At 37.1% G+C, this 13,003-nt stretch overlaps 1 protein-coding gene across 1 annotated transcript in view; it reads right to left on the bottom strand.

Annotated features, from left to right (window-relative positions):
* Positions 1-13,003, bottom strand: part of RELN (reelin) — a 536,272-nt gene that overhangs the window by 251,504 nt on the left and 271,765 nt on the right. The window contains exon 8 of the mRNA XM_061165186.1: positions 8,098-8,149. Coding sequence (XP_061021169.1) covers positions 8,098-8,149 — 52 coding nt within the window. The remainder of the gene's footprint in view (positions 1-8,097; positions 8,150-13,003) is intronic.

The following is a 13,003-nucleotide window of genomic DNA, read 5'->3' on the forward strand; positions in this document are numbered from 1 at the left end:
ATTGCTTTACAGAATTTTGTTGTTTTCTGTCAAACCTCAACATGAATCAGCCATAGGTGTACATATATACCCTCCTTTTTTGAACCCCCGTCCCACTTCCTTCCCCATCTCACCGCTCTGGGTTGATACAGAGCCCCTGTTTGAGTTTCCTGAGCCAGACAGAAAATTCCCCTTGGCTATCTATTTTACATATGGTAATGTAAGTTTCCATGTTACTCTTTCCATACATCTCACCCTCTCCTCCCCTCTCCCCATGTCATAAGTCTATTCTCTATGTCTGTTTCTCCACCACTGCCCTGTAAATAAATACTTCAGTACCATTTTTCTACATTCCATATATATGTGTTAGAATATGATATTTATCTTTCTCTTTCTGACTCACTTCACTCTGTACAATAGGCTCTAGGTTCATCCACCTCATTAGAACTGACTCAAATTTATTCCTTTTTATGGCTGAGTAATATTCCATTGTGTATATATACACAACTTCTTTATTCATTTATCTGTCAATGGACATCTAAGTTGCTTCCATGTTCTAGCTAATTGTAAATAGTGCTGCAATGAACAATCAAATACATGTGTCTTCTTCAATTTTGGTTTCCTCAGGGCATATGCCTGGGAGTGGGACTGCTGGGTCATATGGTGGTTCTATTCCTAGTCTTTTAAGGAATCTCCATACTGTCCTCCATAGTGGCTGCATCAATTCACATTCTCTCCAACAGTGCAAGAGCATTCCCTTTTCTCCACAGTCTCTCCAGCATTTATTGCTTGTAGACTTTTTGATGATGGACTGGTGTGAGGTGATATCTCACTGTAATTTTGATCTGCATTTCTCTAATAATGAGCAATGTTGAGCATCTTTTCATCTGTTTGTTAGCCATCTGTATGCCTTCTTTAGAGAAATGTCTGTTAAGGTCTTTTCCTCACTTTTTGATTGGGTTGTTTCTCTGGTATTGAGTTGTATGAGCTGCTTGTATATTTTGGAAATCAATTCTTTGTCAGTCGTTTCATTTGCTATTATTTTCTCCCATTCTGAGAGCTGTCTTTTCACCTTGCTTATACCTGACCTGCCTCTTGGGAAACCTGTATGCAGGTCAGGAAGCAACAGTTAGAACTGGACATGGAACAACAGACTGGTTCCAAATAGGAAAAGGAGTACGTCAAGGCTGTATATTGTCACCCTGCTAATGTAACTTATATGCAGAGTACATCATGAGAAATGCTGGGCTGGAAGAAGCCCAGCATTTAAAATTTAAAATTAAAACAAGCTGGAATCAAGATTGCTGGGAGAAATATCAATAACCTCAGATATGCAGATGACACCACCCGTATGGCGGAAAGTGAAGAAGAATTAAAGAGCTTCTTGATGAAAGTAAAAGAGGAGAGTGAAAAAGTTGGCTTAAAGCTCAACATTCAGGAAACTAAGATCATGGCATCTGGTCCCATCACTTCATGGCAAATAGATGGGGAAACAGTGGCTGACTTTATTTTTTGGGGCTCCAAAATCACTGCAGATGGTGACTGCAGCCATGAAATTAAAAGATGCTTACTCCTTGGAAGGAAAGTTATGACCAACCTAGACAGCATATTAAAAAGCAGAGACATTACATTGTCAACCAAGGTCCGTTTAGTCAAGGCTATGGTTTTTCCAGTGGTCATGTATGGATGTGGGAGCTGAACTGTGAAGAAAGCTGAGCGCCAAAAAACTGATGCTTTTGAACTGTGGTGTTGGAGAAGACACTTGAAAGTCCCTTGGACTTCAAGGAGATCCAACCAGTCCATCCTAAAGGAGATCAGTCCTGGGTGTTCATTGGAAGGACTGATGCTGAAGCTGAAACTCCAATACTTTGGCCACCTCATGCGAAGAGCTGACTCATTTGAAAAGACCCGGATGCTGGGAAAGATTGAGGGCAGGAGGAGAAGGGGATGATAGAGGATAAGTTGGTTGGATGGCATCACCAACTCAATGGACATGAGTTTGGGTAAACTCCAGGAGTTGGTGATGGACAGGGAAGCCTGGTGTGCTGCGGTTCATGGAGTCGCAAAGAGTTGGACATGACTGAGCGACTGAACTGAACCAATAGTTTCCTTTCTTGTGCAAAAGCTTTTAAGTTTAATCAGGTTCCACTTGTTTACTTTGTTTTTATTTCCATTACTCTAGGAGGTGGGTCATAGAGGATCTTGCTTTGATTTAAACTGGTCTTTTAAATCTATATTCCCTAAAAAGATCAACACCAGAATGAAGAAGAAGGATAACCTGAATTAAAATCAATTCCAAATTTTAATTATTAAATAGATAACACAGAAGTGTTCCATATATAAATATTTTAATTTTTGTGTGAATATAGATTTCTGAAAATTTAAAAATCAAGTAGAAACCTTATTTAATATCTTTTATATCCAAGAACCTTAAACTCAAATAAAGCATGTATTTAACATTAAAAGCATGCGTTAAGCTACTTTCACCATTAAAACTTGCTAAACTTCTGTTTTTATTTATATATGTTTTGATATCAAGTCACTACAGATTTTGTTAGCCTCATACTCAAGGAGTCTCATGTTTCCAGAAGAGGTTTTCACAATTTCATATAAATTCCCCAAGGTCTTACTTACCAAGAAAAGTAACTCTTGAAAACAACAACAACAACAAAAAGAGCCAGATTTAGGAAAACATCTCAGGAAGTAACAGAGGAAATAAGCAATAATTTCTACCAAAATATGAGAAGGCTCAATTTCTCTTCCTTCTGAATTAGCTCTTCCAAGAACTGAGAGAGAGTTTCTCTACTGAATCAAGCTCTGAGTAATTAATATGTTTGTGAATCAGGCTTGAGGGAAAAACTTCTTCCTTTATGCTAAATGCAATATAATACCTTTTATAAGTGGCATTTTATTCATTACATCTATTTGAGAAAAATCTCTTTTCCTCTACAAAGCAATCTTCCAATTCAGCATTGAGTACCTCTAACTTTGTAATTTTCTAGTTTTTATATTTCAAACTACAAAACGAGTAGCTCTCACTTGTCTCAGAGACACGGTAACATGTACAGTACATATGAGAATACAGACCTAAAGACATTTTCATATCTTAATCTGTAAATATAAAACGTTCATGACATAGTGCCTTTACTTTGTTTAAGGTGATTAAAAACAAATGAAAAAGCAGTAAAACACACACACACACACACAAACACCTGTGTGTGTGTGTGCATACTAAGTCACCTCAGTTATGTCCAACTCTTTGCAACCCTATGGACTGTAGCCTGCCAGGCTCCTCTACCCATGGGATTCTCCAGGCAAGAATACTGGAATGGGTTGCCATGCCCTCCTCCAGGGGATCTTCCCAACCCAGGGATCAAACCTGCAACTCCTGCATTGCAGGTGGATCCTTTAGCGCTGAGCCACCAGGGAAGCCCAAACACATACCTACAAAACCCCAAATCTTTAGGATATTCATAAGTAAAACAAAAGAAAAAAGGTACCAACTCTATGAATTATGAACAAATAAAAGATTCTAGCTAGTTCATTAATAACAAACTGATTAAACGCATGGATATATATTTTTTGTCTACTGGCTTCACTAAAAGCACAGTTTATTGGTGATTCTTTGTTTTCTTCTGGATTATCTTTTCCATTGATTGAGGTTCTCAGATCACCTCCCCCAAATCTCTTGGCGTGAAATGTCTGTATCACATCAATTTATGACTTGGTTACATAATATTATAGATGTCTCTGTAATAGTTACTTGTCACTCAGGCAAGAAATATTTATGAGCATCTTCTAATTTTGAGTCCCTAGGGCTGAGGGCTAGGACTGAGAATAAAATGATGGACAAGACAGATACACCTCCTAAGCCAAAAAGTTCTTCATGATGTATGTTTTAAAAATGCTTTACCTTCAATACCCTCTTAGCCAACAGATTCTATTAATCTGGAAAAAAGAGCTGGGCTAAATTGAACAAGTATATTCTTTGGCAAGCTCTTGTTGAGTAAATCAATGTAGGTTTATATTAAGGAAGGGACAAATCCATTCTTAATACAACTGATCTTTCTTAAGAAAGATCACACATATTAAGAATTAATTTTATTGTATTTCTTTATCACTTAAGAGAGAAAGAGGTGACTTTTCAGACCTCTACTGCCTATTTAAAACTCCCAGCTGATGAACATGAACTCTTCAGATAGACACAACTATATGCTACAACGCTCATAGCCTTCCTTACCCAGTCTTCCTGATCCAGGAAGGAACTGAGTTTCCCATTTTATGCCTTGCTTATGTCACTCTATCTCCTCAACTGGAAAAACTTTGTCCTTTCCAATGACTCGTGTTGTCGACTTTCAGGAATTCTCCTAAGAAGCCTTCCTGAATTGCTCTACTCTGCAGGACCTAACACCACAGGGACCTGCGCACATCCATCTATGTTTACAACAACTAGCAGTTCTCCAGAGGTTGCATGTTCCACATGCCTCTAAAGCCTTCTACCACATCACTAAGCACTGTAAAATGTTGTTTTCTCATTTTTTTGGTCTTTCCATAGTCAACATTAACCCAGAAAAGCCTAAGGAGACAGCAAATACTCACTGAAATTCTGTTAAGTGAATAATGAATCCAAAGCACTACTAGCACTTCCCCTGGACCCAGGATCCTGCTTGGAAAAACAGAGTTTGGAGGAACTTATAAAATAATGGTTTGTAAGGGCATCATCTCAAATTTTTCTTCCTGTCTCAGAGGAAATCTAAAGGAAATAGGTAAGTGCCCCTATGGCTACAGCCATAAATTCCACCAGTTGAATCTAATGAATCAAGTGAGGATTGTAGCAGATCGATGCCTAGCACAGAAATGGATATGAGATCTTTCACTGGAATGGAAAAATGAGAAGTTGTTCTACGAATATTTTAGGACATCTTTCAAGACAATTTAGCTATTGTTAACCTAGTAAATTTCAACTTTAGGATTGTGTTTTCAGGATGCTTTAACTTAAAAATTCATTTGGTGAAGACAGTCTGTAATCTCTGTGTGTGTGTGTGTGTGTGTGTGTGTGCGCGCGCACGCATCTGCGTGCATGTATTTAGAAAGATACACTGGCATAGCATTGGTGCTAATAATTGACATGACAAGAGTTTATTAAGACACTCCTTAGTAATTAAAGACAAGGTACTTGGGACTCTCTTGGATAATGCTTATAATGTAATTAAAAATGTTTACAAGAGCAATATAAAAATATCAAGGCAGTTGGATGCATGAGACAAGTGCTCGGGCCTGGGTGCACTGGGAAGACCAAGAGGGATCGGGTATAGAGAGAGGTGGGAGGGGGGATCGGGATGAGGAATACATGTAAATCCATGGCTAATTCATGTCAATGTATGACAAAAACCACTACAATATTGTAAAGCAATTAGCCTCCAACTAATAAAAATAAATGGAAAAAATCTATCAAGGCAATAATTTATTCAGTTATGGCTATATAGCCATAATTTATTACTGAGGCCATAAATAATAACAATCCCCTAGAAAATGGTCTCTATTATATCTGAATCATCACAATATACAATGAAAATTTAACATCCCAGAGGACTTCTTAAGAAGTGACTCTAAATCTGACTTATCATATTTAACTATACTATTAGAACATACTTGGAAAGTTTCACAAGACACAAATAAATATAAACGTTGAACTGTGTACATACTGTTTTTTTTATAACACACTTAATAAAAATTTTGAACAGAATATAAATGCAATGCTACTAGGCTGAGGTTGCTACTTTGGTATTTGGTTACTGTGGGCTAGTAAAACTCAGGATGAATATATACAATTATGATGTGTCTGTAATTTCTCTGTGTGCCCCAGTCTAGTCCTCACACCATAAATACAAACAGAACAATAGTACTCCAAGCACTCATCACGAGATACACAAAATCATTTCGGGAAATTTCTGTTTGTTATACCTATTTACCACATAACACCATACATCACACAGCTAATGGTTTGCCACTATACTGCTTCTCAGCTACCTTAATACTTCTTAGTTCTCAAGAATTTTTATCCTCAAAAGGCAGTAAGCAAATTCCCTGATGAAGTCACTAAGCAGTAAATTATAATTTAACTAAATATTTTATATCATTCCCATACAATGACATGTTAAAATTTCACTTTTGATTCCAAACTTTCTAAAAAATACTGAAGTGTATCTTTTTAGTTAAAAACTTGACATACCTATCTATCTATCCATCTTTTTGTAATTCTCTGATTCTGTTACTCTTCCAGTCTTCTAGCCTAGGATTCAAATCCATGCTTTTTATAATACAAGCAACACTCTGGCCTGCTGGGCTATAGCCCTTTGACTTGTGGAGAAATCAATGATTCTTCAAGTTTTTTGGGGTCTAGTCTCAAGCCTTTGGGCATGGTGCTTGTTCTGGGTTTTGGGTCTCAGGCACCAAACTCTTTATTCTCTGATAAACATTCCTTTCTCAGCTATTGAAAGGTGAGGAAATGAATCTATGTTGGCTCAAAAGTATACTCCTCACTATTAATAAAAAAAAGATCTTTTTTCCCTTGAAGGAGGGATAATTTAATCCGTGCTGGATCTCTGCTACCTTGAATAAAGTTTAAATATAGTAGAATTGTGAGCATATATTTTAAAAGAGGATTCTCTTGTGTTCTTTAAATGCTTAAAGATAATATCTGAAATTAATATATTAATTATTATTAATACATGCTCAGACTATTGATAAATAAAAAAATCTAGCTTATATTTTATAATAGTAGTATAATGAATTTAAACACATTTATTCTGGTTAAGAATCTCTAAGTTACACTAGTCTATCATGCTACAATTGAAAAAAAATTCTGTTTTTGTAGCACTACAAGACTACAATAGCTCAAAAAAATGAGCTCTTTTTTCTGATTATAGAAGTATTATATGCTCATTATAGAAAATTTATTATATACTTGCTAATAGATCAAAAAACCCTTCCTACCAAAAACCTTATTAGTTTTTTTTTGTTAATGCTTTCCTTATGACCACATAAGGATCTCTGAGTAGTTAGTGAATTGTTGGAGGTAATGCTATCAATGTGAGAAGAGAAGAGTCCAAAATGTAAACAAGCAGGTTCACGGTATACCTAACAGAAACTGAAAGGGGGCAACCTGAGGGAAAAGTGACAACTACACGACTTAAAGAAAATGGCTCTTAGGAAATCAACTACAGTGGGCTGCAAGAGCACTGTTCTGCAATTAGGACTAGAAGCATAGTGAAGGAAACAGTTCTCTCACTAGTGGTGGATCCCCAAAGATATGACAGTGAAGACGGTCGAAAGTGGAGGGTGCTATCTCAGAGGCAAGGCTGTCAGCAGTCCTCACGTCATGGGGAGAAGCCAGGAGGTGTCCATGTTATAAAACCAAGACCAAAAATTAGCCCCCATCTGGAAGGCAGTATCTTTCTTTACTTAGAATATTCCCTTTGGAAACACACATGTTATTTATTAATATACAACTCTGAAAATTCAAATGGAAAATAATATAATAGCAAAACTATACACACTTGTCCAAAAGATAACCTTATTTTACTGAATGCTTTGTGTAGAAATTTTTAGCTCAAATACAAAGCACCTAAAAGAAATATTGCTAGATACAGTTATTTTTAAATTATTGGTGTGTGAATTAATTAAACATAGATTACTTATGTCAAACATGAAGCTTTAATTGGTTTCTCTCAGCCATAAATAAATAATCTTTTCTACTATCATTCAGTAAGAATGCAGGAAATTTAACAGATTTCAATCTTAATCCGAGAAAAACATTATTAGTAAGGTCATTCTGTGTAATATAATAATCCAGTACATTCAAAATGTACATGTAATACCTTTAAAATGTTTTGGTACCTGGATTGTTTTTACATTCCACTCGCTGCCAGAGAGAAGTGAGAACTGCCCATTTAAAATTTTTTTATTTCAGTTTAAAAATGTTTTAAATTATTTACTGCAGTGTTAAGACTTACTCTTCTCTAAATCTAAAAGCATTTGGCACCATAATCCTGCTGGAACACTTTGATTAAAACAAACATTTCCAAGTTAAATTGCTTAATTGCTAACAACACTTACCAATGGAAAACTGGAGGACAGAAGCTGTTGTTGTATTAAGGCTTGTGGTAATCTAGAAAAAGGAATACACCAAAATCAGACAAGATAAAGAGCAGGATAAAGAGGTAAAAGATTCAGGAGGAGGGAGAGTAAAAATTAGAGGACAGAAAGGAGCCATAAACAAAGGTTATATTTATCCAGTGATTAGCTTGTTTCTGTCAATGTTTTGTGTTTCTCTGGGAGAGCCTCACTTAGGCACTCCTAGTACATTTCTCAGGGTCTTGTTTAAAACGCTTCTTAGTGTAATTTACCAGGCTCTTAACATAGCCCCCTCTACTCACTGCACCTTCTCTCATTCCTCATCAATAGGCCTGGGGCCCATAAAAATGTCATTAAAAAGTGACCAAACAAAAACTGGGACCAAAATTAAAACATATGAGAAGAGTAGGAATATTTTGAAAAGTAAATAAAGTTACAACAGGTAAAAGATGCAGAATTTCTTTGGAGGATGATAAAAATGTTCTAAAATTGATTGTAGTAATGGCTATATAATTTTGTGATTAAGGTGAAAACCGTGAATTGTATACTTTAAACAAATTAATTGTAGCATATGAGGATTATTTTTCAATAAAACTGTTACCCCCTCTCCCAAATAATCAAATTATAGGAGTAAAAATACTCTTCCAACACATTGCTGTTATTTTCCTTTAGTTTCATGAAAAAGCATGCCTAAATAGCATTCCCCTTCCTGGAAACGGAATGGTACCTAATTTAATTTTAAATAAATTAAAATTTTTAAAAAAATTATTTTTTTAATTCATTTGTTTGTTCAGTCACTATTTCATTCATTCTATGGAGCAGTTACTTTGACCCATACCAGTTCAAGTAAGGTGAGAAATAAGGTTCTCATCTTCTTTCTTTTTTCTTTTGGTTCTCATTTTCAGTGACTCTTGTTGGGTTTCTGATCCCATGAGCTAAGGTATAGGATGCCTCCCATGACTGCACCCAATAAAATAGGAAGTAGATAACTATGTTTTAAACATGGCAGAAGGAGTAGTCTTCTTAAATGTCATAATAATACTCCTGAACTTTGTAGCCCCCATATGATGGAGTCCACCATGGCAGAAGGGTTAAGAGATACCCAATTCATGAATCACTGTGGGAACTGGTGGACAAACAGTGAATAAACTTCTTGAAGTGCCAGAATTCAGCTGAGATGTGAATATCAAAAGATCGAATTGTGCTTTCCATTTCTAAAACACAATTTGGAAAGTGGTGTTGGAGTGTATGTTTTAATTATGTGGCTTTAAAATTCATGAAGAAACAGAAAAGGTAACAAAGGGGAGGGCAAGAGAGACCGTTTTATAAGTTATCTAGAGATCAGTATGGGTATCAGCTCCTAATTTAGTTTTACCATTGCAAGAATCACTGGTGTCAGGGTATCAGATGAAATTCTCTATTTAAATCTTTCATTATTACAAATTATTTAAGAGAAAACTGGCCCACCAAGTCCAGAATTCTGTTTGCTATTCCCCTCCTCTCACCAGAGTCATTAGAGAAAACTGCACTAATAGAACTTTCTTAGAGAAAAGAAATAGAGTTTTGCCAAGAAAACGCACTGGTCATAGCAAACACCCTCTTCCAACAACACAGGAGAAGACTCTACACATGGACATCACCAGATGGTCAACACCAAAATCAGATTGATTATATTCTTTGCAGCCAAAGATGGAGAAGCTCTATACAGTCAGCAAAAACAAGACTGGGAGCTGACTGTGGCTCAGATCATGAACTCCTTATTGCCAAATTCAGACTTCAATTGAAGAAAGTAGGGAAAATCACTAGACCATTCAGTATGACCTAAATCAAATCCCTTATGACTATACAGCGGAAGTGAGAAATTGATTTAAGGGACTAGATCTGACAGAGTGCCTGATGTACTATGGATGGAGGTTCGTGACATTGTACAGGAGACAGGGATCAAGACCATCCCCATGGAAAAGAAACGCAAAAAGGCAAAATGGTTGTCTGAGGAGGCCTTACAAATAGCTGTGGAAAGAAGAGAAGCGAAAAGCAAAGGAGCAAAGGAAAGATATTCCTATTTGAATGCAGAGTTCCAAAGAATAGCAAGGAGAGATAAGAAAGCCTTCCTCAGTGATCAATGCAAAGAAATAGAGGAAAACAACTGAATGGGAATGACTAGAGATCTCTTCAAGAAAATTAGGGATACCAAGGGAACATTTCATGCAAAGATGGGTTTGATAAAGGACAGAAATGGTATGGCCCTAACAGAAGCAGAAGATATTAAGAAGAAGTGGCAAGAATACACAGACGAACCGTACAAAAAAGATCTTCACAACCCAGATAATCACGATGGTGTGATCACTCACCTAGAGCCAGACATCCAGGAATGTGAAGTCAAGTGGGCCTTAGGAGGCATCACTACAAACAAAGCTAGTGGAGGTGATGGAATTCCAGTTGAGCTATTTCAAATCCTGAAAGATGATGCTGTGAAGGTGCTGCACTCAATATGCCAGCAAATTTGGAAAACTCAGCAGTGGCCACAGGACTGGAAAAGGTCAGTTTTCATTCCATTCCCAAAGAAAGGCAATGCCAAAGAATGCTCAAAGTACCACGCAATTGCACTCATCTCACACGCTAGTAAAGTAATGCTCAAAATTCTCCAAGCCAGGCTTCAGCAATACATGAACCGTGAACTTCCAGATATTCCAGCTGGTTTTAGAAAAGGCAGAGGAACCGGAGATCAAATTGCCAACATCTGCTGGATCATCGAAAAAGCAAGAGAGTTCCAGAAAAACATCTATTTCTGCTTTATTGACTACGCCAAAGCCTTTGACTGTGTGGATCACAATAACTGTGGAAAATTCTGAAAGAGATGGGAACACCAGATCACCTGACCTGCCTCTTGAGAACCTATATGCAGGTCAGGAAGCAACAGTTAGAACTGGACGTGGAACAACAGACTGGTTCCAAATAGGAAAAGGAGTACATCAAGGCTGTATATTGTCACCCGGCTTACTTAACTTATATGCAGAGTACATCATGAGAAATGCTGGGCTGGATGAAGCAACAAGCTGAAATCAAGATTGCCAGGAGAAATATCAATAACCTCAGATATGCAGATGACACCACCCTTATGGCAGAAAGTGAAGAGGAACTAAAAAGCCTCTTGATGAAAGTGAAAGAGGAGAGTGGAAAAGTTGGCTTAAGAGCTCAACATTCAGAAAACTAAGATCATAGCATCTGGTCCCATCACTTCACGGGAAATAGATGGGGAAACAGTGGAAATAGTGTCAGAATATATTTCTTTTGGGCTCCAAAATCACTGCAGATGGTGACTGCAGCCACGAAATTAAAAGACACTTACTCCTTGGAAGGAAAGTTATGACTAACCTAGACAGCATATTAAAAAGCAGAGACATTGCATTGTCAACAAAGGTCCATTTAGAAAGGCTGTGGTTTTTCCAGTGGTCATGTATGGATGTGGGAGCTGAAAGCTGAGTGCCGAAAAATTGATGCTTTGAACTGTGGTGTTGGAGAAGACGCTTGAAAGTCCCTTGGACTTCAAGGAGATCCAACCAATCCATCCTAAAGGAGATCGGTCATGGGTGTTCATTGGAAGGACTGATGCTGAAGCTGAAATCCCAATACTTTGACCACTTCATGCGAAGAGTTGACTCACTGGAAAAGACCCTGATGCTGGGAGGGAATGGGGGCAGGAGAAGAAGGGGATGACAGAGGATGAGATGGCTGGATGGCATCACCCACTCAATGGACATGAGTTTGAGTAAACTTTGGGAGTTGGTGATGGACAGGGAGGCCTGGCGTGCTGCTGTGATTCATGGAGTCGCAAAGAGTCGGACATGACTGAGCGAGTGAACTGAACTGAACTGAGAACTTTCTTTAGATAACAAAAATACTAGTTCCTTTTCAAGATTTCTTTAAAAGAGGTTAGCAGACATTTGGTCCTGTCTAAAATGTCCAAAAGACATTTGGTCCACTACAAAAAGTCCATGATATTTGGTCGTGTCCTAAACCATTTAACGTAGACCAAACAAGCTCATGGACCTTTTAGACAGACCAAATCTCAAGGACCTTTTGGTATCTACCAGATGTTTCAGAGACTAAATGTCTCATGGATGCCTTGGACAGAACCAAATGCCTCAAGGTTAAAAGAAATCTGTTTTTTTCCCTCCTCCATAACTTTTAGAGTAACTACTTACCCTCAGGGGTTTCCACTTGGAAAATTTGATTTTAAAGTCCAAAGAGGCATTTAGAAAATTTTTAAATTTTTCACAAAAATTCAATGAATGCACTTTTCCTCCTCTGATTTTATGTAACTGAGTAATTCCCAGATGAGTTATGAAACACTCCTGAATGTAAGTTCTTTGAAACAATGGTATGGCATTATATAAGCTGAAAGCACCACAGTTATTGCTATTGCTAGTGCATTAAATATACGAGAGAGTCTTTGATACTTATTATGAGGGTGTAATAAATGATGCTTGTGTCACCTGGATGATCAAGTTTCACAGCTGTGACCTCTGCTAGTAAACAGTAAATCACTTGAAATAGTGCCAAATTTCAAATTACATGTGCTAACTGAGGGTGACCCTAGACTGATTAGTCATTGATTCCATTTTTTGTTTTCTTCACCAGGGAAGCTAAGGACTGTTGGAATGATTGACTCTCATTCCTTTACCTTGACCCAATTTAGTTTATTAGTAAAATTGTCAGCTACAAGAAAGGATAGGAAAGATGAAGAGAAAGAAAAAAAAACCAATAAAGCACTGCCTATAAAATCTATTCACCTGTATTTACATTTGGATATTATAAATTATTTATTATTCTTGAGTTCAAATACATAATTTCAGTCTGCAAAGTTATTACATCAGCCTTTCTGAAA

The sequence above is a fragment of the Dama dama genome, chromosome 18 (assembly GCF_033118175.1).
Source record: "Dama dama isolate Ldn47 chromosome 18, ASM3311817v1, whole genome shotgun sequence".
NCBI lineage: Eukaryota > Metazoa > Chordata > Mammalia > Artiodactyla > Cervidae > Dama > Dama dama.